Source organism: Macrosteles quadrilineatus, unplaced genomic scaffold (assembly GCF_028750875.1).
Source record: "Macrosteles quadrilineatus isolate MER2022 unplaced genomic scaffold, UCM_ALF_1.0 Scaffold_16__1_contigs__length_3527350, whole genome shotgun sequence".
Classification (NCBI taxonomy): domain Eukaryota; kingdom Metazoa; phylum Arthropoda; class Insecta; order Hemiptera; family Cicadellidae; genus Macrosteles; species Macrosteles quadrilineatus.
This window is the reverse complement of record NW_026542609.1, coordinates 1,685,197-1,710,524: the sequence shown is the minus strand read 5'-3', so window position 1 is coordinate 1,710,524 and position 25,328 is coordinate 1,685,197. Positions and strand designations below refer to the sequence as shown.

The 25,328-nt window shown below is 35.1% G+C and overlaps 1 protein-coding gene across 5 annotated transcripts; it reads left to right on the top strand.

Annotated features, from left to right (window-relative positions):
* Nucleotides 1-2,761: 2,761 nt before the first annotated feature.
* LOC129005107 (uncharacterized) lies at nucleotides 2,762-24,888 on the top strand. Of its 5 annotated transcripts, none has more exons than XR_008491800.1 (8): nucleotides 2,762-5,211; nucleotides 5,859-6,994; nucleotides 8,234-8,491; nucleotides 13,955-14,827; nucleotides 19,471-19,572; nucleotides 19,917-19,952; nucleotides 22,760-22,800; nucleotides 24,536-24,888. XR_008491800.1 is itself a non-coding variant. In XM_054433912.1 (7 exons), exons 1-5 carry the CDS (start codon nucleotides 2,764-2,766, stop codon nucleotides 19,565-19,567), a joined length of 4,812 nt encoding a protein of 1,603 aa, XP_054289887.1. In that variant the 5' UTR covers nucleotides 2,762-2,763; the 3' UTR covers nucleotides 19,568-19,572; nucleotides 22,760-22,800; nucleotides 24,536-24,888. The 5 variants fall into 5 exon arrangements, 1 of the variants encoding a protein (XP_054289887.1); XR_008491799.1 differs by having other exon boundaries at nucleotides 19,914-19,952; XR_008491798.1 differs by having other exon boundaries at nucleotides 19,471-19,952.
* The last annotated feature ends 440 nt before the right edge of the window (nucleotides 24,889-25,328 follow it).

Genomic DNA, 25,328 nt, shown 5'->3' with positions numbered 1-25,328 from the left:
TAAATTAAATTTAAATTTAACCTATAAACAATACGTTTTGATAGCGACGGTGGTAGAGCTAACAATTTGCCTAGAACAGTTCGGCTATGCACGGTATGATGCGGAAGCGTTCAACACCAACCTAGAACTGACAGGTCAACCAACCGTGATTAAGAGGATTACAGCCTCGGCCATGTGCATACACCCAAGTTGTTCAAGGTCGTAAATGATTAGAAAATGTGAAATAGAGACCAATCCCATATTATCCCCCAAACCTACACAATCCCCCCTTTAGAAACCAAAATTACAGGAAATGAATATAGACCTAATATGTTTTGTATTTGTTTACATTCAGTTGGATATTTATAGGCATGTACTGTGGATGCGATACTCCCTGGTGTGGATTAACGTCCGCACGGGTGAGTACTACGACTATCCGCAGTACCATCCTGATAATTAGACCAATTCGTATATACCAAGGAAAAAAAGTGGTTCGGATTCCACTATAAAACTGTAGGTCCCTTAGTCGCCATTAGCTGTATGGGCTAGTCACTAACAAGACTACAAGATCACGCCACTCATCATACACTCATCTCCATTCATACTTGGCTTAAAATACCTACTTTGTACGGTCGCCATTTCAAAGAAAAGTATAAAGTATAAAGTTGCGTATTCATTGTTCTCATATTCCATACAGTTCAGAAACATTACGCACATTTATATTCACTGTACTTTATATCAAAGAATATCGATTAAGAAACACACAATTACATGTAACACAAAATTAGCACTCGTCACTAGTCCGTTGCATTGTGATAACTCAAAATCATCGGAATAAAAACCGCCAATATAAGATACAGTAGTTGGTATGTCTGCAGCGGCCTCCACAGCTGGGTGCGCTGCCGCTCTACCCATCCCTACCTTTAAGACAACGAAGTGAGCTGACGGTAGAGTAAATTGTCGAAGAAGAGGATTCTCGTATTTAATTTTACTCGGTCAACGGGACTGAGGATGAAATAGCTTGTCGATGAGGTTTTTCGCATTTATATATTTAATTAAAAAAAACACGGTCTAGTGGCCTGACGAAGTAAATTGTCATTCTACTGGCTAAATGAATTATTGTAGTTCACACATCCGCTAGACACTTAACCAACTCTTCTAAAGAATTTTATGGTTTACTCGTAGGTTTTTTTAATGTTTTCATATAATTTCAAAAAGATTTTCATTATAGTTTTATAACATATGCTAAATAATCTTTATCAAGACGCTTCAAACATTGTTCAAAATATCATTCAAGCATTTTAGGACACAAGAAATAACAGTAAGATGTCAGATTTATAATTTAACAAAGATACTTTTTAATTTCACCCAATTCATATCAAAAAAAATTTCTCCCGCCTGTTATTTGTACGATATTTCCCAAGCGGGAGCACGCACGACACTGCGTCATTGCTAATTAAGGTTGGTTAGAGAAATGTTTAAAACTGAGTAACCCAACCTAGACTCCTTTTCGGACTTTGAATGGTTCGTATGTTCACTTGCTCATGACACATACTCGCACATTGTTAACTTAATGTATCCTATTTTTAAATTTGATCATTTGAGACGGTTCAGTACAGATCAGAGTTGTCAAGACCTATTTTACTGTAGTTACATTTGTTTTAAAATAATTCTAAATACATTTTCTTTGTTTTAGGAAATGTTTCCAATGATTTTGTGTCAAGAACAACAAACCAAAAACAGTTGTCAAGGCCTAATTATAAGAGCTATCCCGATCATAATCGTAATCATGAAAGTCACAAATCTAAAAAACGGAAACGAAAAAGGTTTGGAAAGAATAGGCCTACACCAGACAACTCTCAATATCAATATCATTGTGAGAGTCGCTCAACTGTTACTTCAGCTACTCAATTATCATCCATACCTAGTTCAACTGTCGTAACTCATGAAAATACTTCACTAATGCAAAAACTGATCACTTCAGGCTTAGCCAAGCCACCAAATGCAACTGAGTCTAGTTCAGAAATGGATAATGTTATTAAGAAGGAAATTACAATCAGCGATAATGTTGAGAGTAAAGATTACAGTGATGATAGTGAAATTGAAGTAATCATACCTCCCAAAAAAATTCCACCTTTAGTTACTTTAGATTCAGATGGTGAAGAAATGGAACAGTTATCACAAAGTAACCCTGAAAAAGACAAGAGTTGTACAAGCACTCTTGATGATAACCAGAATCCTCCATTGAACGTGACTCCTGCTACAAATGAAGAGACTGATGTAAGTAATAACTTGACACTCAACAAAAACGGAGCTAATAATGAAAACCTTGACTGTATTGAAGTAACAGCTAATGGCTCGCCCATCAGCCAAGTATTTGAGTCCAATGATTCTCCAGACACGTTATCCTCAGAGTTGTGCATGTCACTGTCATATTCCCCCTCCAGCCCATCATCAGTGAGTGGTTGTGAGAATAACATAACCAGCAATCTGAACCGCCAATCTTCAGTGGGCAACAACAAAAGACCTGCTCATTTTTCAAAATTTGAAAGTGACACCCGTATAGATTGTTCTTCCGCTAGTAGTGAAGAAATTAGTTCAGAAATTTGGTTGGACCAAACTGAAAATCAAAATTCTGGAAATTTAGAAAACAATCACTCTCCTGAAAGTCAAATTGTTAATCAAAAGGAGACTGACAATAAAGCAAGGGAAAGGAGAAATAGTTTGAGCAATGAAAATTCTCTTTCAGTTTTGGTGGAAGATTTCATAATGATGTCAACAACTATGGCAAAGGAACAGCAGCAGGACATTGTCCTTATTAGTGAATCAAATGCAACCGGACTTGAAACTAATGGAAGTGTTTCAAATGATGATCAGGAACCATACAGCCCATCTTCAGAATACAGTTATAAACCCGTCAATGACAAAAATAGTAAAACATTCTCTACTGGTAAAGAATCTACTTCGTATCTAATTCCAAAATTAACTTTAGGTACATTTATCCCTAAAGATAACTGCATTGAAACAATTACTCCTGGTGCTTCCTCAAAACTAATTGTCAAACCAGTTGAGCCCAGAAAAGATCAAGTAAATCTAGATGAGAATAATCGCAAACAACATAATATTGATGATAATGAAAATGATGAAGATAATGTTTCCCAGCTTAGGATGATTGCATTACAAACCAAAAAGAAAACAACGCAAGAGGAAACTCAATCAGATTCTAATGATAAAAGTACATCTCAAACAGCTTTAGACCAAATTGTCGAAGAGATTGCTGAGCCAGAATCCTCAGAAGCTCCTTGTGGCTTAAATGAAGATGACGATGTTTTACAATTACGTGTTGCTGCACTGAAATCAGCTGTCATGAAAAAGTACGGTGAGCGCAAGAAGAAAGGACTGGTTGTTAAAAAACGGAAGAGGGCTCCTTCTGGATTTGGAGATGACATATTTTCTGTTCATGAAAGCAACACAGCTCTGGACCAAGAAAACACAACACCTCTTTCACCAAATATATCGTCAACTTCTGTTCAAGGTGAAGAGGATATGGAGTTGGCTGAATCAGATCTTGGAGAAGATGTTATTGAAGAGCTTCCTGAAACTTCAGTTGTTGAAAAACCAAAACTGTTTGCACCTGTTCATTTAGGCTTAAAACCCCTGTATGATGGTTCAGTGACACATTCAGTGAATTCATGCTCAGTTGTACCACCTCAACCCTTGCCTCCAGGTGTTGATGGTGACTGTCCGGAGATGATTGACCCAACAATATTGAGGTCAGTTTTACCTCCTCCCCCACCCCCTCCTCTTCTACGATCACCTCCTCCTTTAACAATTACATCAATGCTTCATCCTCCACCCCCACCCCCTTTCCCCTCTCATAGTAAATCTGAAGTTTTAGGAGAAATATCAAATCAACTGAATGTTGAAGAAGAGTTTGCTGCTTCCAGTTCTCTTTTTGGTAATCGTTCTTTTGACAATGAATCAGATATGAATCAACCAAACTTCAGTAATCGAATGAAAGTTGACAGTTCCAAGAAGTCTGATTCTATAAAAACTAGTTTGAGAAATAATTTAATCACAGTTGATGTTGTAAAAAATGTACCAAAGAAAGTCCCCCCGCCAAAAAAAAAGAGGAGGAGGAAGGTTAGGAAAGAATATATAAAATTAAAGGCTGAGCTTGATAGAGAGTTAGATTTACTTTGTATTACCAAACCTCCAGGGAAATCTACGACCAAATCAGCTGGTAGTGCAAATTTAACCAAAAATAAACAGGGTAGGCCTAGTGTTAGTTCTGGATATGGAAAGCATTGTGAAACCAGTCCAGAAAAGATTACGCCTAAAGATTACGAGAGCTCATCGCCCATTGTTTTGTGCAAAACAGATTTGCCTGCAGATAATTGGACAGATGATGATAACTCAGGAAACGTTTTACAAAAACAACAACACACAGGGATTGACGCTGAAGAAAATTTTAACTTCTCTGATGAGTCTCCCATGGCTGACAATGATATAGATCTTTCTGACATGATTGTTCTAGACGAAGTTGGAATGTCTCCTGAACATAAATCTAAATATGATAGCACACATGACTACAGTTTTCCTTATGAAGATGAGGACGAGGACACTTTAAGGATCCGTGCATTAACATCATTATCTCCTAAACCTCTCTTTAAAACACCAACCACTACTCCCCCTCAGAATTCATACCCTCAGACTGAACCTTATGGTAGTTACCAAGGCAATAAGGAATACACTCAAAGGAAAATATTAGCTCCAGGAAAACCGAAAGAAGTTATCAAGCGAAGAAAAGTCGTTGGTGAAACCTCAAAATATCGACTCACTCGAATGAGTAATGATCGAAGGAGTGTGCTTCATGGGAAAGAGACATTAAAAGTTGTCGTCCCAACGAATTCTCAGTCCCATGCACCTGTGGAACAGTCTTTGCCAGTTGTACAGAGATTAGTGATCAATGTAAATAAAGATTCCGACAGTGAAGAAGAATGCGAATGGACCAGAAAAATACGAATACAGGAAACCAATACACTGCCACCTCTAGGACCGGTGGTAGACTATGAGCTTGAACGCAGTATAGACGAATTGTTAATGAGAGCTCGCAACAGCTCTGAAAACGTATCTTCTAGAAAAAGTCAAGATGTAAGAGCTCAAAGTTTCACACAGAAAAGAGATCGTAGAAGTAGTACTGATGATGACTCGCTACATGGCACCCCAATGGTAAGTTACTAGTTTGTGGGTTTTAAACGTAAATCTCAAGGTTGCAAACAAAAGATGATTTATTTGTGTGCAGCAGTAGGGAAAATGGGTTTAAAATGTGCTGCTACAATTCTTAAAAAGTTGAACTGGTATTTTTTAATCTCATATGTTTTTTTTATTTTCAATGTGTGTTCACTAAAATGCATTATAGGCCTAAACGTTTTTACAACTGCGTTGTGAGGATATAAAGAGAGTAGCATCTTGCAAAATTAGTTGATCAGCCTACATAACAGTTTTTTGTTTGTTGACACGTCCAGTCTGTAGATTTAGATAGTTTTAAATAAATTGAATGATCATGATTGAAATTCCTGGTCTTAATATTGTAAACATTTTACTGTTTATTAAGCTCTACATCTGACCTAGAATTGGGTGTTAGCCTAATCATGAATAATATAATTTTTTGAATACCCTCCAATGGTGTTTTCATGTGTGATGAGTGTAACTTCTTAAATATATGTATTGGGATATTACAGAAAATGTATTGTTTCTATTATATCTCAACTTTGAAAACAAAACGCACTTCCATTGAAATTCCTGTTTTGTGCCTTGATAGTAGTAATTACATTTATTTCGCCTGTTTGAATAATTATTATTTATCTATTTTGTAGAAGCTGTTGCCCATTGAAAAACAGGAAGAATACAAACGTTTGAAAGCTATTTTAGAACAGAAGGAGAGGGAAAGAAGGTTGAAGAGAATTCCTAGGAAGGCAACAGAGACATCTAAATCACTTTTAAAACAGGTTCTTACGACAGAAAACAACAAACAGATTAAAGAGAATTCAAACCAAAACATCCATAGTAGGCCTAATAGTAGCCATGGGGACCTGAATTTGGATGAAAGGATATTAGAAAATTACGGCTCAAGTAACCCTAGAAATGTGAATGTTAAAGAAGACTCCATAAGCTCAGGTTTTAGTGATGCAGATGAAATAATCAGTTCTTTCCACCATGAAGAAAATATTGCAAGGAGACTAAATTCAGACTGTCATAATGTTCAGAATGAACAATTGAAGTCCTCGGATCAAAAAATTTGTGTGCCGACAGTTAACCTTATTACTGATAGAAAAATTGAGACGGATTCAAAAAATCTAGATCAGTCCCAAAGAGCCACCAACTCAGACTCAGATGAAAGCAGATCAAAACGGTTAAGTGTAGACACAACAACAGCAGCTATGAAAGAAAAGTCAGAAAACCTAAGCGGGCAAAGAAAAATAGTTTCTTCAGTCCAGAAAAATAATGCCACAAATAGAGAAAATATATCTAGTTACGAGTTGGAAATGAACAAAGAAAATTCACCAAAAATATCTTGTGAATCTCAATCTAGTTCTACAGTAGGTAACTTTTCCACAACCGGGGATTTCTATTTCAGCCAAACTACGGCAAGCGCTTCTGGACTTTTTGGGCTGAATTCCGGAGACATAGAACCCTGTAGTAGAGTCAATAATTGTGACAATGAAAATAATGTATCGACTAAAGAAACGCTCAGTGACAAAGTGGGTGATGTTCGAGATTTTTCTCCTGATTCTGGTAAATCCTCTGTAGAACATTTTAATAGACATCAGTTTTTGAATCCAGAAACTAGATGTGAAATACAGGTGGAGGAACAGAACGCGGAATCCAATTCAACAGAAAATATTAAAGAAGCTCTTGCCCCAGAAGATTTAAAAGACTCAAGTCAATCAGACCCAAAACCATGTTCTCAGGAAGAGTTGGGAGCCAAAAAATCAGAACTGCTTAGTGAAAGGTATGTAGTAAGTTACACGTTTTAAGATAATGTTTGCATATTCTAGATAAGTTTGTAGGTGTTTGGATTTTCTTGCCAATGCACGGGAGTTGAGTTTTTTTTCAGCTTCAGTATGGTTTATGTGAGAGTGTGTGCAAATATTCTGCTTGGTTTTAACTTAACCAAAGAGATTGAATCATTGCCAGTATTCTCAAGTTAGAAATGACTAACTTAAAAAATCAGTGATCAACTTTAGTTTGCTTGACTAGCCAATTTGAATGGTCACATAAATACAGTAAAATAACTATTATTAAATAACAGCATTAAAACAGTGTTTTATACACAGTAATAATTGTCAATAAACTACTAATAATAAACAATTAAAATTAAATACTAATGTAAAGAACCCTCATTGTTTCTTTCATAGATTTATACAAATTAATTTCTACTTTTATATATACATTTTCAATTGCTACATTTTCAACCTACAGTAGAACCCGGGTTAACCATAACGGTTCCAAAAATTAATACAGGGCTAAAATATAAGTAATATGTTGACAGAGAGGCCCTTTCCTCTCTCGAAAGGGACTTTTCTATAACCCATTGTAACATTTTTGCAGCTGAAATAAAACACTGTATTATATAGACATTGTTTTAAATTTATTTTTCCTACAAACTGTGGTAATACATAGGCTATTTTTAGCATTTGATGGGTTAACCGAAAAATTGGTTATCCGAAAATGCTCTCCCCCGTTTATTTCGGTTAACCAGGGTTCTAGTTAAAAATGTAGCAATTGAAAATATATATTTAAAAGTAAAAATTAATTAATTAAATTAATTAAAGGAAGGGATGGATTAAGCACCCTTATTCATGGTACATCCAAAATGGAGAAAGCACCCCTGGAACAAATAAGCCCAAAATGATTGTAATTATCATTATATTAAAACCTGTGTAGGAAATACAAGGCACATTGATATTAAATAAAACACAGTCAGGAATTACAACAAGTCTATTGTCTGAGTTAAAGTTAAAGAAATCTTGAAAAATTATGATAACCTTGTATAATTTGATATTTTCTCCAGGCAACAGGCAGAATAAACTTGTCCTCGCTCTACCAATGCTCTACGAATTGAGCCCCTACTTTATTAATAACTCTTACCTCAACCTTAGGCTTCTTATTTTTTTTTAAATCAGTTTTTCAATAAATTTTTACTAATGGGCTTTTGAAGAGGTTAAAATAAAATGATTTTATGTCAAAGATTTGGATTGCTGGACGACCTGTCGGAGATGACCGAGTCACTGGATGATCTGGACAGTCAACAGCGCAGGTTGGAGCAAGCGGTTGTAGACATTAGCGAGCTGCGCAGAGCACTGCGTGCCGCAGAAGACTCTCTGCATAAACAGCTGTTGGTGGCTAAAGATAGCGAGCAGAGACTCCGTGATACACATTCTGCTGTCAATGTGAGGTGTTCGAACATCATACAGCTGGAGACTACGCTTCACCGCGCTTCTTTTGAGTGAGTGACAACTGTTGTGAGTTACGAGGGCCGTTTGGAAAGTAACCTCTGGCCAGTTGTGTAAAAACATTAATGTAAATAAAACACTGTGTTTAATACATCTTAAAGTTCCTTTTTCAATATTAAATGGGAATACGGAAGCTAACATCTACAATGAAATTACATCTTGACTTTATTCTTTTACATAATTATCATACACATTTCAGTACTTATGGAAGCCTTTTACAAGCTTAAAAGTTCTGTTCAGAAAATCTCATGCCTGTGCCTTTGAGCCATTGCTCACACTTTTAAGTCAAATCAAATTAGATACTTTATTGTCATTTATAACAAACGTGGAAAAGACATAGTCATCATACAAAATATTTAATAGGGTTACACTTTAAGGCCCGTTCACACTTGGCAACTAACTCGCCGCAACTTAGTTGCTGCTACTATTAGTCACATCTACTACTCACCAGCAAAATATACTCTTGAGTCATGGCGAGTTGTAGCGGCTGCTTCAGATTGGTTGTGTTTACTGTGCTGAGAAAATTGTCATCTGTGGGAATTATGAAAATAAAGAACTGTCTAATCCATGACATACAATGATCTAGGGCCTGGAAAATTTACATTTAAAATGCATTGGCCTTGAATAAACATATTCCTTGTCTTCTATTTATTCATTGAGCTATTATGTATTTTCTTTTGTTATTTTCTCTTCTGTATTTTTATCAAACTCAGGTTAAGAGGTAGAAAGGTCGTGTGGCCCTAACTTTGTGTGAATAAACTATTTTTATGTCGTTCCATTTTATTTAAATACAATAAAGTCATATTATCGATGGACGAATCGGAACTCAGGAGTGTGAAAGACCTTGATTGGTCCCAAGGTCCTTTCGCAGAATTATTATCCTAGAGTCCTGGCTTCTGTTCTCTTGGCAGCTCACCAGTTAAGTTAGATGTAATTAATAATATAAATTACTAGCAGAGTACCCTTCCTTCGTACGAGGTTGGAGTATAAGTTTAAATTGCTTTTGCAGTTATACTCAAGCTTTGCATTTGCAATAAGGGAGGACACAGTTTGATAAAATTTGCTTTTTTAAATTTACATATTCTATAGTATTACACATCTACCATAGCCATAATGTTCTAACACTTCACCTAAACAATATAGGAAAATAAGTTATCAACAATTCACAAAATATCACAAATTATTCATGAAATGAAAAACATAAACATAACTGTAAACAATCCTACTTTGACAGTTCTCATTGCGAATCACAGTTTTTTGTTGCTGCTTAGTTCAAATTAGCTGTTTTCATAAATGCAAAAAAATATAGTGCTGCACCCTGTTGGTAAATCTTATAACTTTTTAATGCTTTTCCATATCATAGATCCAACTTTTTTAGTTGAAACAGCTGACTAAATTCTTTAATTCGCTTTAAATATGAATACTCATAAGGTTAACATGGGGAATTACAGAGCCACTGGGGCGGAGCCCGAAGGGATTTTTGAGATAAGAATATGCCTATATGTTAATCGGGAATGTAAGCTATCATCATGCCAAATTTCAGCCCAATCCGTCCAGTGGTTTATGCGTGATTGAACTTCAAACACACAAACAAACACACAAACTTTCACATTTATAATATTAGTAAGATTTAAGTGCATTTCTTGAAAATACTCAATAAAGGCAGCCTAAACTTGGCTATAAATCAAAACTCTGAAGAAGCCGTTTGTAATGTATTCTTGTATTTTTACTTTTACCACAAATCTTTATAAAAATTATACTTTTCTTAATTATGTGCAAATCTACACAGATTAAACTTTCCAACAACCCATTCATTAATAATCTCGGTCCAGTAGAACTGTAGATTTAGTTGTACACAGATTTTCAAAACTGAATTATTATAAGAGTAGATTACAACACTGATTTGAACAACAGTTATTTCCAAAATGGCATCTATGATGTTTATTTTATGGCTAAAACATTTACTCGGTGGCAAGTGCTAGTTGCCACTACTTTCTGTTCTCACTTAACGATTAGTAGCCGCTGCTCTAGTCGCAGCGAGTAATTTGCCAAGTGTGAACAAACCTTAACCCAGTCAAGATTAGATCAATAAGCCTAAAAACACAAATCACATAACCACACACATAGGGGGGTGGGCCTTATATCACAAACATCAAAAGGAAAACATTTAAAAGTATAAAAAGTGAATTCAAACAAGTACATATAAGTTGTTTGTAATCAGAGAACGACTGGTGTTTCATATGACCCCATGATATACTCTCAGCCACGTCACATTATACTAGAAGAAATGGGAGCTACTGGTTAGCATATGGGGTTTTGTATGACCCTTTAGATGAACCCTTTCACAAATTTCTTCCTCAGTTATCACATTTGGTACTTTCAAAATTTCTGATGAATAGCTGCAGCCAAAAACTGGTAATTTTGATGTTAAAAATCTTATAACGGCTTACACTTTACTCTTGGTGGAGGATTTGGACAGCAACTGATCTGCTGCTTAAGTTTGTAGCCGATTGGCCATGCCACTATTCTCTCCATAGGGTTATCTGTCAAACGGAGGTTACTTTCAGAATGGTCCTCGTACATGATGTGAATATATATAACAGTAACTGTTGTCATATTTGAGGAATGGAAATAATATGTTAAAACCAAATTTTAAAAGTGGTGTTTTATTATTTAAACAGTGCTCATCTAGTATGTTAGTAGGCCTTTTAGAAGTAACCTATATTGTGATTAGCTTAAGAGAGGATTAATTAGTTTTGCTACATCCATACAGTTAATTTTTTTCATTACTTATCCCTCTCTTTTGTAGTAGGCACAAAACTCCATATAAAACTGGCGTATTCCTCAGAGCTCATTATGAGCGTGAAGAAGATTTAAGCTTTTGATAAAGTTATACTTCTTAAAAAAAATATTTTATAACTAATAGCCTATAAATAATTTTGCGTTATTTAATAATGAATAGTATATTTCGTATCTAGTGCCGAAAATGAGGCTGTGCCGGCTCGAGATCATTTTTAAGTTTGAGACGATGTCGAGAACTTAAAACGATATAGAGCTGCAAAACCATTTGGCCCATGGTACGAACGCTATCTTTCACCACACTACACCCTCTTACCACTATTCACCACAATAATGATGCACATTAATAGTCAACACTACTACAAATTAAAGGTTATGTGAAATATTTTGAGAAATCAGCAAAAACAATAATAAATACTAAATAGTTGCCTAGGTAGCGGCATAGACTAACAAACACGAGTAGTTCCATGTCTACTTCTGTACACCATTGTAAATTTTGAAGCTCGTTTTTCGTGTCTAGTTCATGTCTGGTGACACTGGTGGTAAAGTTATTGTTTGTGATTACGTCGTTTTATTTGGTTAAACGGGGTTTTAAATTACTGAAATAACAAAACAACTAATTATAAACAAAACACGACCTCTACAGTGCATCGGACGGAACTAACGATAAAATTGGCTTCAGCTGTTCCATGACAATGGAAAATCTACTAAGAACGTATGTTTTATCTATGGTAGCGGTTACAATAAAACAAGTCTATTGCAATGCATATTGATACTGCTTGTGTATTTTTAATAGATACATTAATGACTTGACTTACTTGACTTAGTTCCTGTATTCCCTTGGGGGACATAGGGCCGCAAAAAAGCTCTCCACTGTACACAGTTCTGGGCCAGCTGCTTTACTTCTCTCCAGTTCTTGCCTTACTCCTCTATCTCTATCTCGATGGAACTCCTCCAAGTTATCTTTGGTCTTCCCCGTTTTCTGCTTCCTTGGGGGTTCCACTCTAATGCTTGTTTGCTGATGTTATCATTTGGTCATCTTAGAGTGTACGACCCATCCAGCAAACTTCCTTTTCTTGATAACTTCACCAATGGGGCTTTCATGCGTTCTTCTCATAAGCTCTTCGTTTTTTACTCTTTGTGGCCAATGGATGTTGAAAATTTTGCGGAGACATTTGTTTATTAAGACCTACAACTTGCTGGTGACTTTCCATGTCTGGCGAACATACAAGAGAACGGATTTAACATTTGATTCAAATATTCTTAGCTTGGTATTTCTTTGTATCTGGTTTGATCGCCAAACTGGTGTTAGTTGTGCAAATACCCCTTTGGCCTTCCTAATCCTACGCCCCCCATCTTTGACACAGTGCTTCCAAGGTATTGAAATTGGTCCACCTGCTCAATTACCTTATGGCCCACTTCCAGGGAATTATTGTTCCTTGCATTGATTCTCATTTCTTTAGTTTTTTCAAAGTTTATTTTGAGGCCGACCTTCCTTCCATTGGTGTTAAGCTCCTCAAGATTTTCTTTCATATTTTTTAGTGCATGAGATATCAAGCACAAATCATCGGCAAAATCAATATCCTCTAACCTGTCTGTTAGACCCCACTGCAAGCCTCTCTGCCTACTCGTTGTTTTCCTCATTACTTTGTCTAGAACCATGAGGAAAATTATTGGTGACAGTAAGCAGCCTTGTTTAACTCCTGTTCCAATTTCAAATGGCTCCGATAGTTTTCCTTTATGGATTACTTGGCATCTGTAGTTCTCGTAGAATTCTCTGATGAGGTTGATGATTTTTGTCGGCACTCCGAACTCATGCAGTGCTTTCCAAATAGAATCCCTGTTAATAGAGTCGAAGGCATTTTCAAAATCCACGAAGGCCAAATAGACCGATGACTGGTATTCTGAGCATTGCTCAACACTGATTCTTAGGGTGTTGATCATGTTGATACAGGAATGGTCCTTCCTGAAGCCTACTTGTTCTCTACTAAGTTTTGTGTCTATTACATTCTATTTAATATGATTCTAGTAAAGACTGTACTAGCAACAGTCTTAACAAAGCAGGGTAATGCCTCTCCAGTTAGAACATTGTGAGGTATCTCCTTTGGGATTTTGATTAGCATTCCTTTTTCCAGTCATCCGCTATTGTTTCCTTCTCCCATATTTCTTTAAATAATTCCAGGAGTATTTCTGCTGTCAAGTTAGCATTCAATTTAAGCATCTCTGGGGTTATTCTGTCTACACCGGGTGCTTTGCCATTCTTCAAGTCTTTGAGTGCTGTTAATATTTCTACTCCTGTGGGTGTAGCTGTGTTTATTCTAGGGTCTTCCGCATGCATTAATAATGCTTTAACTAAATAAGCAAACAGTTGGTTTTTGGCCCTAGGGATGTAAAAACCTGCTCGGTCCCCAATTGACGATGACAGCTTACATGGACAGCAATACGTAGCTTTCGGCCTCCAATAAACGCCTAAAAACATTGTAGTGTGGTGAAAATATTTTTGTTGCATACAACATCAATTTTTTGTCGATCCCAGTCTTTATATTTTAAAATTCTCTGGTTAACTAAATGTAAAAACTGTCATGTCAATGACTACTTCCTTAGTTTTGAATGTATTTTATCAGCTAAACTCATTCATTTGTGTTCTTCTATTTCAGAATCCCCACAACAGCTCAGAAATTGATGACCAAGAAAGTCAAACAAGTGAAGGAGAAAATGGACAAAGTAAGAGAAGGGCGAAGTATAATAAAGTCCTTAATTCACAATCCAGACATAACCAAAGAAGAATTGACAGAAATGCATGCTAACCTGTTAGAGAAAAATTCTGGAAATTCGGAACCAGATGTTGAAGATTGCAACATTTTGTGGCTACAGGATCCAAACGAATTTAAGCTGGACGATTTGCCTTTGCATGAAAGTTATAGCTGTGATACTGAGATTCAAGAAACAAATGTTTGTTCTAATGTTCTCGTAGAAGGTCAAGTATTGCATCATCTGAAGGTCAAAAGGAACTGTCAAAAGGAAAGAAATGTTTCAGGCATGGTTGATTGTACCGCTTCAGAGCTAATTCCTGTAAATACTGTTACAAGCGAGGACACTGTGCGTTTTAAAACCTGTGATACTTCAAGAAAATACAATTCAGAAAACAGTGTTACAACATTTGATGTTTCAATTTCTTCTGAATCCAGCCAGCTACAGTCACAAAGTTCTTTGCAATCAATAATAATAAGTAAACATGCAGAAGATTCAGGTAGAAAATCAAAAGAATGTACAAATGAAGAGCTTACTACTGAACGTTGTGCAAAATCTTTTGATTCCAAAGTCACTGAAGAAACGGTAAAAATACAAAATTTGGTGAAAAATGATAACACATGTAATAAAATCAAAGTCTGTGATAAAACTAGGAACATTCCATCGAATGAAAGTGGCTCCGGAAACTCTGGACAAAGGTGCCATTCTAATGATTCTGGATCATCTAAATCAAAGCTCAAGTACAAATCCATTCTTCAGTTCAGGCATCTGGGTTCCAGGTAATTTTCACTTTTTATTTAAATTTTGTTCCATCTTAAATAGGGGTTTTCATTATTTAAGTTCTTTAGAAAATTTAAATGGACACTAGAGTTAACCGGCTAAAGTGGTTCAGTTTTTTTCTTATATTTATTTTTATTTTTTTAGATCAAATGTTTATCTAGTTCCTTATGAAATATTTAAAAAAATATATTTACTCTACCGGTAAGTGTTCTTTTTTAAATTTTCAAAAATTAACTATTTTTTCATAGAAAATTAGTAATTAAATTTTTTTATAAAAACTTGTGGGGATGAAAAAATCTAATTCCTTCTGGAAGGAACTAGTATGCTATGTACTAAATATGAGTTAACAATTTGGATACTCTTAGTCTAAAGATGGGTGAGAAAAGTATTATCAAAGTTATGAAAAACTAACGTTCGTAGCGAATGATGATTAAATAAATAAATAAAAATGCCTTTTATTAGCAAGCGCTCCTCAGTACAAACTGTTTTACAGGATGACTCTTGTCAAGTAACTAATCCTAACTTAAAACTAAAGACAAAACAAAAATACTGATCCCCCTATTAACAAGATTTTAGCTATTTACAAAAATACATTTTCTTTAGCCTAGATCTAAAAGCTGGGACACCCAGCATCTTCAGGTCACAGGGGAGGTCATTGTACATTTTAGGCCCAAAGAACGAAAACCCTCTCTTTCCTACTTCCAACCTCACCTTCGGGAAATGAAGCTTTTTGTCTTGTCGGGTATTGCGTTGAGACACCCGATCGCGGGTGACCAGTCTTTCAATGAGGTCGGGATTATTAAAAGTAGAAGTCGTGCTAACCCACTGGCACTCAAATACTTCATTGTTGAAGCAGACTTAGGAGCGCTAGTGTTGTCGCTATTGTGCTTATAACTACAAACAAAGCCAGTCGGCCGATGTTGGCATGGTAGCTCAGTAGGCTAAGGCATTGCACTGACTAGTGTAGCGCAGAGGCGCGGGATCGATTACTGTACGTGTGCAATCCTGACTTTGAGCTCAATAATGTGTAGCTTAGCAGGCGGGAGAAGCCCACCTTAAAAAAACGTCCGTCTTAAGTGGAAGTTGACGGCATTATTGAGTTTAATAGAGACTAGGTGAAACCCGTCAAAATCAACAGTTACTTTCAAGGCTTACGCTAATTCATATAACTGCGATAAATTGAATGAAATTATATATATTTTGAGCATTTAGCATTGTTTAAAGAGTAATAAATGTAAAAACAATAATGATATTAATTGCGTTAGCTACCAAATATGGTTGATCATTCAATGAATAAAATATTTCTCATACTGTACGTCATCGGAGTTATTATTAGTATAGTATGTCATGTGGTATCTCTATGTTATGTGGTATCTCATCCTTTGGAAACCCCGTTAAATAGTATTAAAATTGTATTGGTGGATCTTTTGTAGTTAAACACTTTCACTTTCATCAGTGTAATGAATGCAGATTAATCTAGGCCTATGATTTTATTTGAAAAAAATATCTGTTGGGAAGGACACATTCTAACTTCAAAAGGAGGTATATCTATTAGAGTGTAAGTTTCTTTATAACCTTACTAGCTGTTGTACCCGTGCTTTGCAACGGGAAGAGGGCACAGAATAGAAACATTTGAATCTATAAATCTGTTGCATATAATAGTTACACATCCGCCAACCCTTTTAGAAACAAAATTCAACTTTTATGGCCTTAATAGAAACATTTTTATGACTTTTAAATCTGGTACGTAGTGGATACCACCATTTTGGTTTTGATTAATTTTAAACCTTGTGTAGGCTGATTTGAGAAAAACTGACCAAATCTTCAATAAAATTTTGACATACATGATTTACCTTCATCTCCCTTAATTACATATCTTTTAAATTATTATTGAAATTTTAAATTTCAATTTTGAAGTTGCAAAAATACTAATTATTAAATTTAAATGAACATTTGTTTTAATTTCACTCTTCTTTTTAAATCACAATTCCTTCCATCTTCAATTTCTTCACTCACAATAAATCATTAGCAAAACTAAGTCAGCTGTTATAAACTTTAGAAATATTGCTGTGCCTTATCAATACAGTCTTTTTAAATATTAAAGAAACTATATCACCATGGGTACTATAAAAAATGTTAAACAAATAATTTAGCGTTAAAGACAGCAGACAGATTAATATGATTATCAAAGCATCAAGGACTAAAAAATGTAATAGCAAATACAGTATATGTTTTATTGCATCTCTGATTCTACTCTACAAAATGTCAAAAACCAACTTAATATACAAACCAGTTCTTTTAATCTGTTCCATCGTCCATTGCCTTTACATTTTCACACTTACCATTAAGTAAGCATAGTGACAGATATTTCATTGATTTTAGAAACAAAAGAACACTGTGTACGGCTTAGTTTTATGATATTTTCCTTGGTTTAATTAAATCAGTGTTGTGGCAAAACACTAATAATAAATGTATCAAATGAAGTAAATGTGAACTTAAAGCCATGCTAAGATAAAATAAGAGTATGTTGTATTACCATTTGATAATTAAATATAGTTATACATATAGCCTACAACAGATTTTAGAAAACTAAAATCAACGACGTACAATTTAGTTATTGATGATATTCTTTAGTTTAATTTATGCATAGGTTTGGCAAAACACAATAACTTAATTTACCTAAATATATATTTAAAAAACAATGTGATGTGCAAGTTATGTTAAGTTAATCTAACACATGTTAAGCAGTTAGAATTGATTTAAAGTAGCCTCCAAATTAATTCAAAACATCTCTACATTGTTATTTTCATACTGTTTCCATTAAAACATATCAATAACATTATTTTCATAACTTAGACGCTTTAAAAAATCCATAGCAGAGCCAGAGTCGATACAGCAACGATTATAGATTTTTTTTCTATAATCATTGACATAGTTTTAGATTAAATAATCCATGATAAAAGGTTAGATTAAAATAAACCTACCTCATAGTTATGGAAAATATTATATTTAATAATTTCTTTGTATCAGCTGTCTGGAATTGTGAAATATGCAATTTAGCAGTTCTTTTTGTTTACATTTATATGTCAAAGCAAATGTAAACAAACATTGTTAGTGTTCTCATCGCAGCCATGGAGACCAATCAATATTTACTTTTAAAATGTTCACCTCAGAACGTTTAAAGCCAAAGGGGCAAAGCCTACGGTCAGTGTCGAAATGTGAACAGTCCTATAATGGTCCTTGGTATGGTAGCTATATTTTTGTACAACTTAAGCCCAGTTGGTTCAGTAGTTTTTGCACCTATTAGTAATACACATACAGACACCATTAGATTTTTATATAATAGTAAGTAGTAAGTATATAGAAGTATAGATTGTCATGACAGTAGCTGCTAAAATAGTACTCATTGGACCATTTTTACAGCCAAAATGTTGTATTATTTTTAATAATGTTACCAACCCAGTGGGCCACGGTCCGTAATATAGGCCACTGCAAATAATTTGTCAAGATAGGTACCGTTTTAGGCAAGGTTTCTGTGTTTATAACTTTAAAGGCTTACGGGACAGATCCCTAAGGGAATTTACTTAGTTTTTCTTTTGATTTCTCATCTGCAGACCGAGGCCTTTCTTTAAGACACCTCTACAGAGTTCCTACGCCCAGCCGTCCTCTTAAATTAGTGGAGACAAAATTTCCATAAGTATTTAGATTCCCCAATGTTAATCTTATGGGAGAAAACCCAACTTTGATGGAAGATCCAGCCTGAACTAATAAATATTTCAAAAAAATACACACTTTGCAAAACTGCAGATCAGGGCCATTATTTTGACACTTTAATCATCAAATTCGGTCCAAAAATGAGGGAGGAGTTCTGTTCACAAAAATCGGCTTAGCGTATTATACAGTACACTCCCTCTTATCCGGACTCCTCGGGACCGAGGCCAGTCCGGATAACGGGTTTTCCGGTTAAACCGACGTCCCCAAAAACTCTTTAAAACGGACCGTTTACTGTGATATTCGACTTAAATTTAAGCATTGTATTAGGACACTAGATCACTGGTCTCGAATCTTTCCCGCGAGAACTGAGGTTTCAGTATCGCCCACTTACTGCCGATCTAGTCCGGTTAAACCAATATGCTGATAAAAATTGTCTGGTTAAAGAGATGTCATTTCCGCCGAGTGTAGTCCGGTTAAAAGGTATCCGGATAAGGGGGATTCTACTGTATACAGTAGAACCTCTTTAATCCGAACCCCAGTAATCCGAACGTCCACTAATCCGAACACCTCATTGCTGCAGTCTATACACAGTACAGTAGTTTTATATTGTATACTGTATTTGATGTATAGTACTGTTTATTCACTGTTTAATACTGTATTAAATAAATACTGTATTTTACTTTTCAGCAGCATTTTTTAACTTTTCCCGTAGCAATTACAATCCATTTTCGCCACATATTAGCTATTGTTATGTAAAGACGTTGTTGCATTTGGACTGTCATTGAAGAGACGAATATGTATGGAATAGAATAATTGCATGTCAGTGTCAGATGAAAACGTACCTTACTTTCTGAACCCTAATTAATAATAACTGTACATAACCCTGCAAGTGCCCAATGGAAGGTAAATAGTATGCCTTTGGTTACAGTGCCGACAAGGGTTCCAATGACAAAACCATTCTGTGTCCTTACGATTTGACAGGGAGATGCCAAGATAAAGCTTGCAAGTATCAACATCTCCATTGACCCCTGTAAATATACTTTAGAGTTAAGACTTTTACAGTTATTTATTTTTCATTATTAACATCTAAAATCATATGATTTGTTATTGTAAACCATTATACTCTCCATTCTTTATATGCATAGTTTATATTGCAAGTAACGTCATGTTCAAGTTCCTTTGGTTTAGTTTGTTATTTGTTGAAATTAAGTTTGCATTTACCAAGTTGGTGGAAACTTGAGTTGATAATGTTAAGAATTAATTTGGTACCGGTAAGTAATTTGTCTGTTGCGGAGTGACACTAACGAAGTGCTTATTATGAATTGCATCAACTTGACCATTTGCTTGATGAGTTTGAAGCCTCTGTTTCAGAAGCAGTGGGCACGACTGCTGTGGTTCCGCATGAATAAGGTTGGTCAAAGGTCAGGTACTTAAATAATCCTTATTTATCATTTAAAGATTTACTCATAGGATGTTTTACTTTGTGTTTGGTGCCAGTTTTTAGGTGCTTAACGTAAGATGTCTAGATTGGCGTAATGTAATCTTTTACTTTTATCTTTCCATTCATAACACTCTAAGTTATAAGAAGGTGTTTGTAATTTTTCTGTCTAAGTTTGTTAATACTTGGGAGAGCCAGAAACATGCTGCCATCCTGACAGGGCATCTAAGAAGCTAATACTTAGCACTCTCAGTGCGGTCGACATTTATTTCAATGTTGTTCAATGTTCATTAGTACTCGACGTGTTAGGCTGTTGATTACAATAACTTTTATAAAACGGCACATTTTCAGTTATTTCTTGTTACATTTATTTCGTGGCCCATTCTACACGAGTATGAATCCCGCAACAGGAGCTTCGCATGGCCTTGCCAATATAGACTGTGTATGTAGACTGTAGACTGTGTAGACTGTGTATGTAATGTAAACTGTGTGAAACCCATGTGAGGCCATTCTAGACGAGGTGGCTCAGATCCAGTGGAGATAAGTTGAATAGCTTGGGTTGTCTAACTCCAACTATTTCAACTGCTGAGGAAGAAACGTAAGAAGAGCCGATGGTGGACACATCAAACATTATCAAACAGATGCGCCAGAGGGACATTCCATGTCATGTTTAATGACCATCGGAGGTACCCGTAATAGTGTTTCCAGTTTTACAGAAGGTCTGTTGAGACATTCGATGAACTATTAGGCGGGTTACACACCGGTATCGCCGACATAATGTCGCAGATATTTCTGATGTCGCGGGCATGTTGTCGGCGACATACAATAAAATACAAACCATGGAAGAGGCACGTGCTGGCGACATGAAAGTGAAGGAATCACAAAATTCATCAGTTTAAATAATGTCATCGTCAGAAGAAGATGATGTGTTGTTGCTGTTGTTCTTTCTACAAAAACATTAAAGATAATTTCATGGTAATTTTTCCAAAATACATTGTAATTAATTGTATTACAGTACTTACGTAATTTCCTTATGGTGTCAATTGGAGTATTATAATATCACAATACTACAGTTCACACCATAAGGCAATTAAGTAAGTAAAAAAGCGCCAAAACTACTAGAAACGTGTTCTGCGCATGCGCGGGCCCAAGAGACATGTCTGTCCAAACACCGACCGGTTGGTTCACTCGAGACACGCGCCTGCGACAAGCTCCATAAATTAACATAGGTTGGTTTTCGAGAGGCATGTCGCAGGCACAAAAAATATCTGCGACATCATGTCGGAGATACCAGTGTGTAACCCGCCTTACTATTGCTGTGTCACATTGAGAAGAGAGATGCTGCCATGATTTTTGTTTTGGATTGCTCTGGTGACTCCCATTCTTGGTATAGTACATAACTTTGTCAAATTAATTCAAATTTTTGGCCTTTATCTCACGATTAGAAAAATCCTTGGTACAACATACTGTTCAGACCGAACCTCACAAAGAAAGTACTCTGGGTCATACCACAATGTGTTAACCCAATTAATGCGGTAGATGTGAAGTGAGGGTGATAACGCTACGTGTAGAATAGCACACGCCAATTTAAAGCAATGGCTCGGAAATCCCGTGGCAGGTTTCACACTCACGCAGAATGGGCCTTGGTTTTCCGGTAAATAAAAAAATTAGAAAAACGACTAATAATCGTAATATAATAAGAAAATATTAAATATAAATTGCCATAATAGTTTTTGTAGAATAATTCTGTAAACAATCAAGGAAAATTAGTTTCTGAGCTTTTATTCTACTGAATTATTACAAATTATCAAAGTATTATAAACATTTAAAATGAACTTTGAATCAAGTAATTATGTCGTAAACTAGCTAGCTTTAAAGTTTGCCTCGTGAAGTTATTATTTAGTTGCATTACAATTTACTTTCTATTTCTAACTTCAACGTCTCTTTTCCCCAATGGGAAAAAAACTATTTTTCCTACAGTCACCCGACAAAGTTGGCTTCCTTGTACTGTTTATAGCACAGAAAGCTGCTAATTGCTGCATATTTATACTTTGCTGTATGGTTTATACTTAATCGTACGGTTTATACTTTGCCGCACATCAGGATTCCAACAAAACAACTCAAAACAGCGTGGTTCTATTATGCACGTAATCCGTGTACGCTTGGAAATAGGTTGGCAACACTTAAAGATAATAATACTATGAGCAGCTGATTGACTATTATAACTACGATTTAACCTGTCATTTCGTGTTTATAGTTTCGGTATTTCTGAACTTGGACTTTTCTTTTAAACGTTTTTAAAACATTCCTACGATCTTAATAAACAAGAAAATACCTTTAAAGCATTTTTTGTAGGCGCGGAAACCACTTCAAATTACAAAAACATACGGAACTATATTCTCAAAACGCGGAGCACATTTCATGCCGAGGAAAAATAGCGGAGTGATACGGACCGGGTACTACTTTCTCTAGGACACCTATTTGTGCTGCCAGCTGAACCTAAAAACGTGTTGTATAGTGTTTGAAAGACTAATTATTTATATGCTTTATAGTGACTGTAGGAAACATATAATGTGTAACACGAGTGCAAAAGGCCTTTGCTGCACTCGAGATCATACCATTGCTCTCTTGTGACCTACCTACAATTTTATTTGTTGCATTAGATATGCATATATTTGTTAGTTAGTTCTTGGTTTGGCATTTAATTTCTTAACCAACTAATAAGCTGATGAGAGTTTATACAGTATTATATACATTCATTGCTTAACATTTGTTTCAGCTCGGTAGATTATTCCAAAGCATGGACTTTAGTATCACATGGTAAGTTGGCTCTACACAGTATCCAATTGTCTTGTCACTGTTCATTTTTGTTACACGTAACACAATGGTTTTTATTCCACCCTAAGACATCATACATTGCCACTACTTGCACACACTTGTGTTTCATACACAATACTTGTATCTTATATTTCTGGCATGTCTATTTTGTTCTCAGCATAATGAAGTTTCTTAAAAAATATATAAATATGATTCAATTTTTGCTTATTGGATTCAATTTTGCAAATCTTTAACAAATCATTGGGAAAAAATTAATGTGTAAGTTATCTTATACTTTTATCTTACAATTAGAACTAAGCTAGCTTGGTCTTGAGTTTTGATTGTACATCCTGTTGGTGGAGTGCTACCTTTAGATCTGTTGAATATTTGTTTAATTGCTTATACTTATCTGCTTGGTTTATGGCGCCCTACATTTTCTCTTTGGTGGTTGAATTTATTTAATTTCTACCATTGAAAGTTCTTACTTGGCTCTTTGGTTTTTATAGTATGAAACATAGGACTAATAAATGAAACTGATTCATTAGCTTTTTAAATATTTTAATTATTACACTGAAAGAGTGAAAGGTAAATTTGTACTGTTTTGGAGGTCTCTTTGCTTATAACTTTTTCAATCCAATAATAAAGCGTTAATGTAAATTTAACCATTCACAGTTCTAGAGTTGTAGATATGGTGGTGGGGATGTAAAAAGTGTAAAGAGTAATATTTTCTTAAAACTAGGACGGATATAATTTTTTTTTCTTTATCTTATACAGTGCCAAGGTTAAGGAGGAGATGCATTATTTATGATCAAATGTAGGCAGAATACAAAATATGCAATACTAATACTAATAGAATACTAATAGGCTATGTCACCCCAGCCAACTCAAAAAGCAATGTCTGTTGCAAGTTGTTTTTATTTCCTAGAGACATATAATAACTATGATTACACGCTCCAACTCAAGATAGTTACATAAATCGTTCTAATTTTAAAATTGGTCCTGTTGTGTTTTTATTTTGTAATCATACGAGTCAAGTACAAAACGATTTAACGATTCTTTTGTTTTAGGTAATACCAACCCGTATTTCATTGTTATCTTCCTTTTGTTAAGTAAATTTCCTAAACTGTTAAAACATATATTTTTAAGTATATTTATACCTGTCCTTTATTAAAAGGTAAACAAGGCCTAACTAATATGAGTTAAAAAATAATCATTGTAAATTTATTAATCTCAACTTCAGGTTGCAAGGAGTGTTTTTAATGGTTTCCTTGTTCTTTTGTTGTCGGAAGTTTTGCAAGGTTGATGTCCATTATTAAATGTGATCAGTCTAGTCTAGTTTGGACGTAATAATAATAACATTAGGATCCAATTTTCAGGGTGGCAGGATTTTGGCAGAACAGTTAAGCTACAACACTTTCCACCCTAATAGTTTGAAAATTGGGGTTGGTCTGGGGTCTGGGTCAGTAGATAGTTTCTAGTACAGTTTGGGCTGAAAATTGTATTATTAGAGAAATTATGTGTTAACGTTATCAATACTCCTGATTTAATAAGTATTTGAGGTTAATAGTGGCGCCCAGTGATGTTTAACTCCTCTGCTCAAAGAATACAACACCCTGCCTCCCTGAAACTTGCATTTCACTAGGAAAAGGTGAGTTCAGTTGCATGCCAAACCCAAGACCAAGCTAGTTTAGTCATCATGCCAATCCTTATCCCACAAACATGTTTATTTCACATTCAGCCATAGCAAGAAAGTTCGGAAGAAGAAAATGTTTGGTGTTCTTTGCAATTAGACGGAAGAATGACTTTAGACTAAAAAAGATATTAGTCGGTGCTCACTCCAACTCTAGTGTTCAAGATTGTCGGTCCAAGTTTGCTATTCAAGAAGTGAAGAACAATTGTGCAAGATGTCGGCTTGAACAAGAAATTTTCTGTGTGAATTAAAAGTGAGAATCAAGTGTGGAACTCATATAATTTTGTTACCTTGTACTCATAAAAGTACATTAAATATTTAAGTGAACTGCCTAAATACTTCAGGCATATATGTAATAAAAAGCTGTCTAATTTTATACCAATAAAATTATTTGTTTTGTATTCTTTGTCTTGGCATTCATAGTTCCTTGAATTGTTTAGTGGATCTAGTAGAATCTTTTGGAAAAATTCTTGTGTGAAAGAAGTAGTAAATCTCATGATTGGTCTAACTACTCAAATATTATGTCAGTGTAAAATAATTAATTGTAAAATCTGTGTCAAACAAAGTTGGCTATGATAAAATTTATATACCTTCAGATGGATATAAAAAAAATATGTATGATTCAGTTGTTTCTGTCTTTTAATATTCATGGTTGATTGTGATAAAAGGGGATTGGAGGTTTGTTTAAACTTTGTTCAAAATTATCAATTTATGAAGTCTTCAGCACAAATAAAATCTTTTTCATCACTCTGTATTCAAAAATTTCCCATTTGCATGCAGCTGAGATCTTCAATTTCCACTATACGCTAGTTCAATTTCCATACACTAAAAACAAATAGTG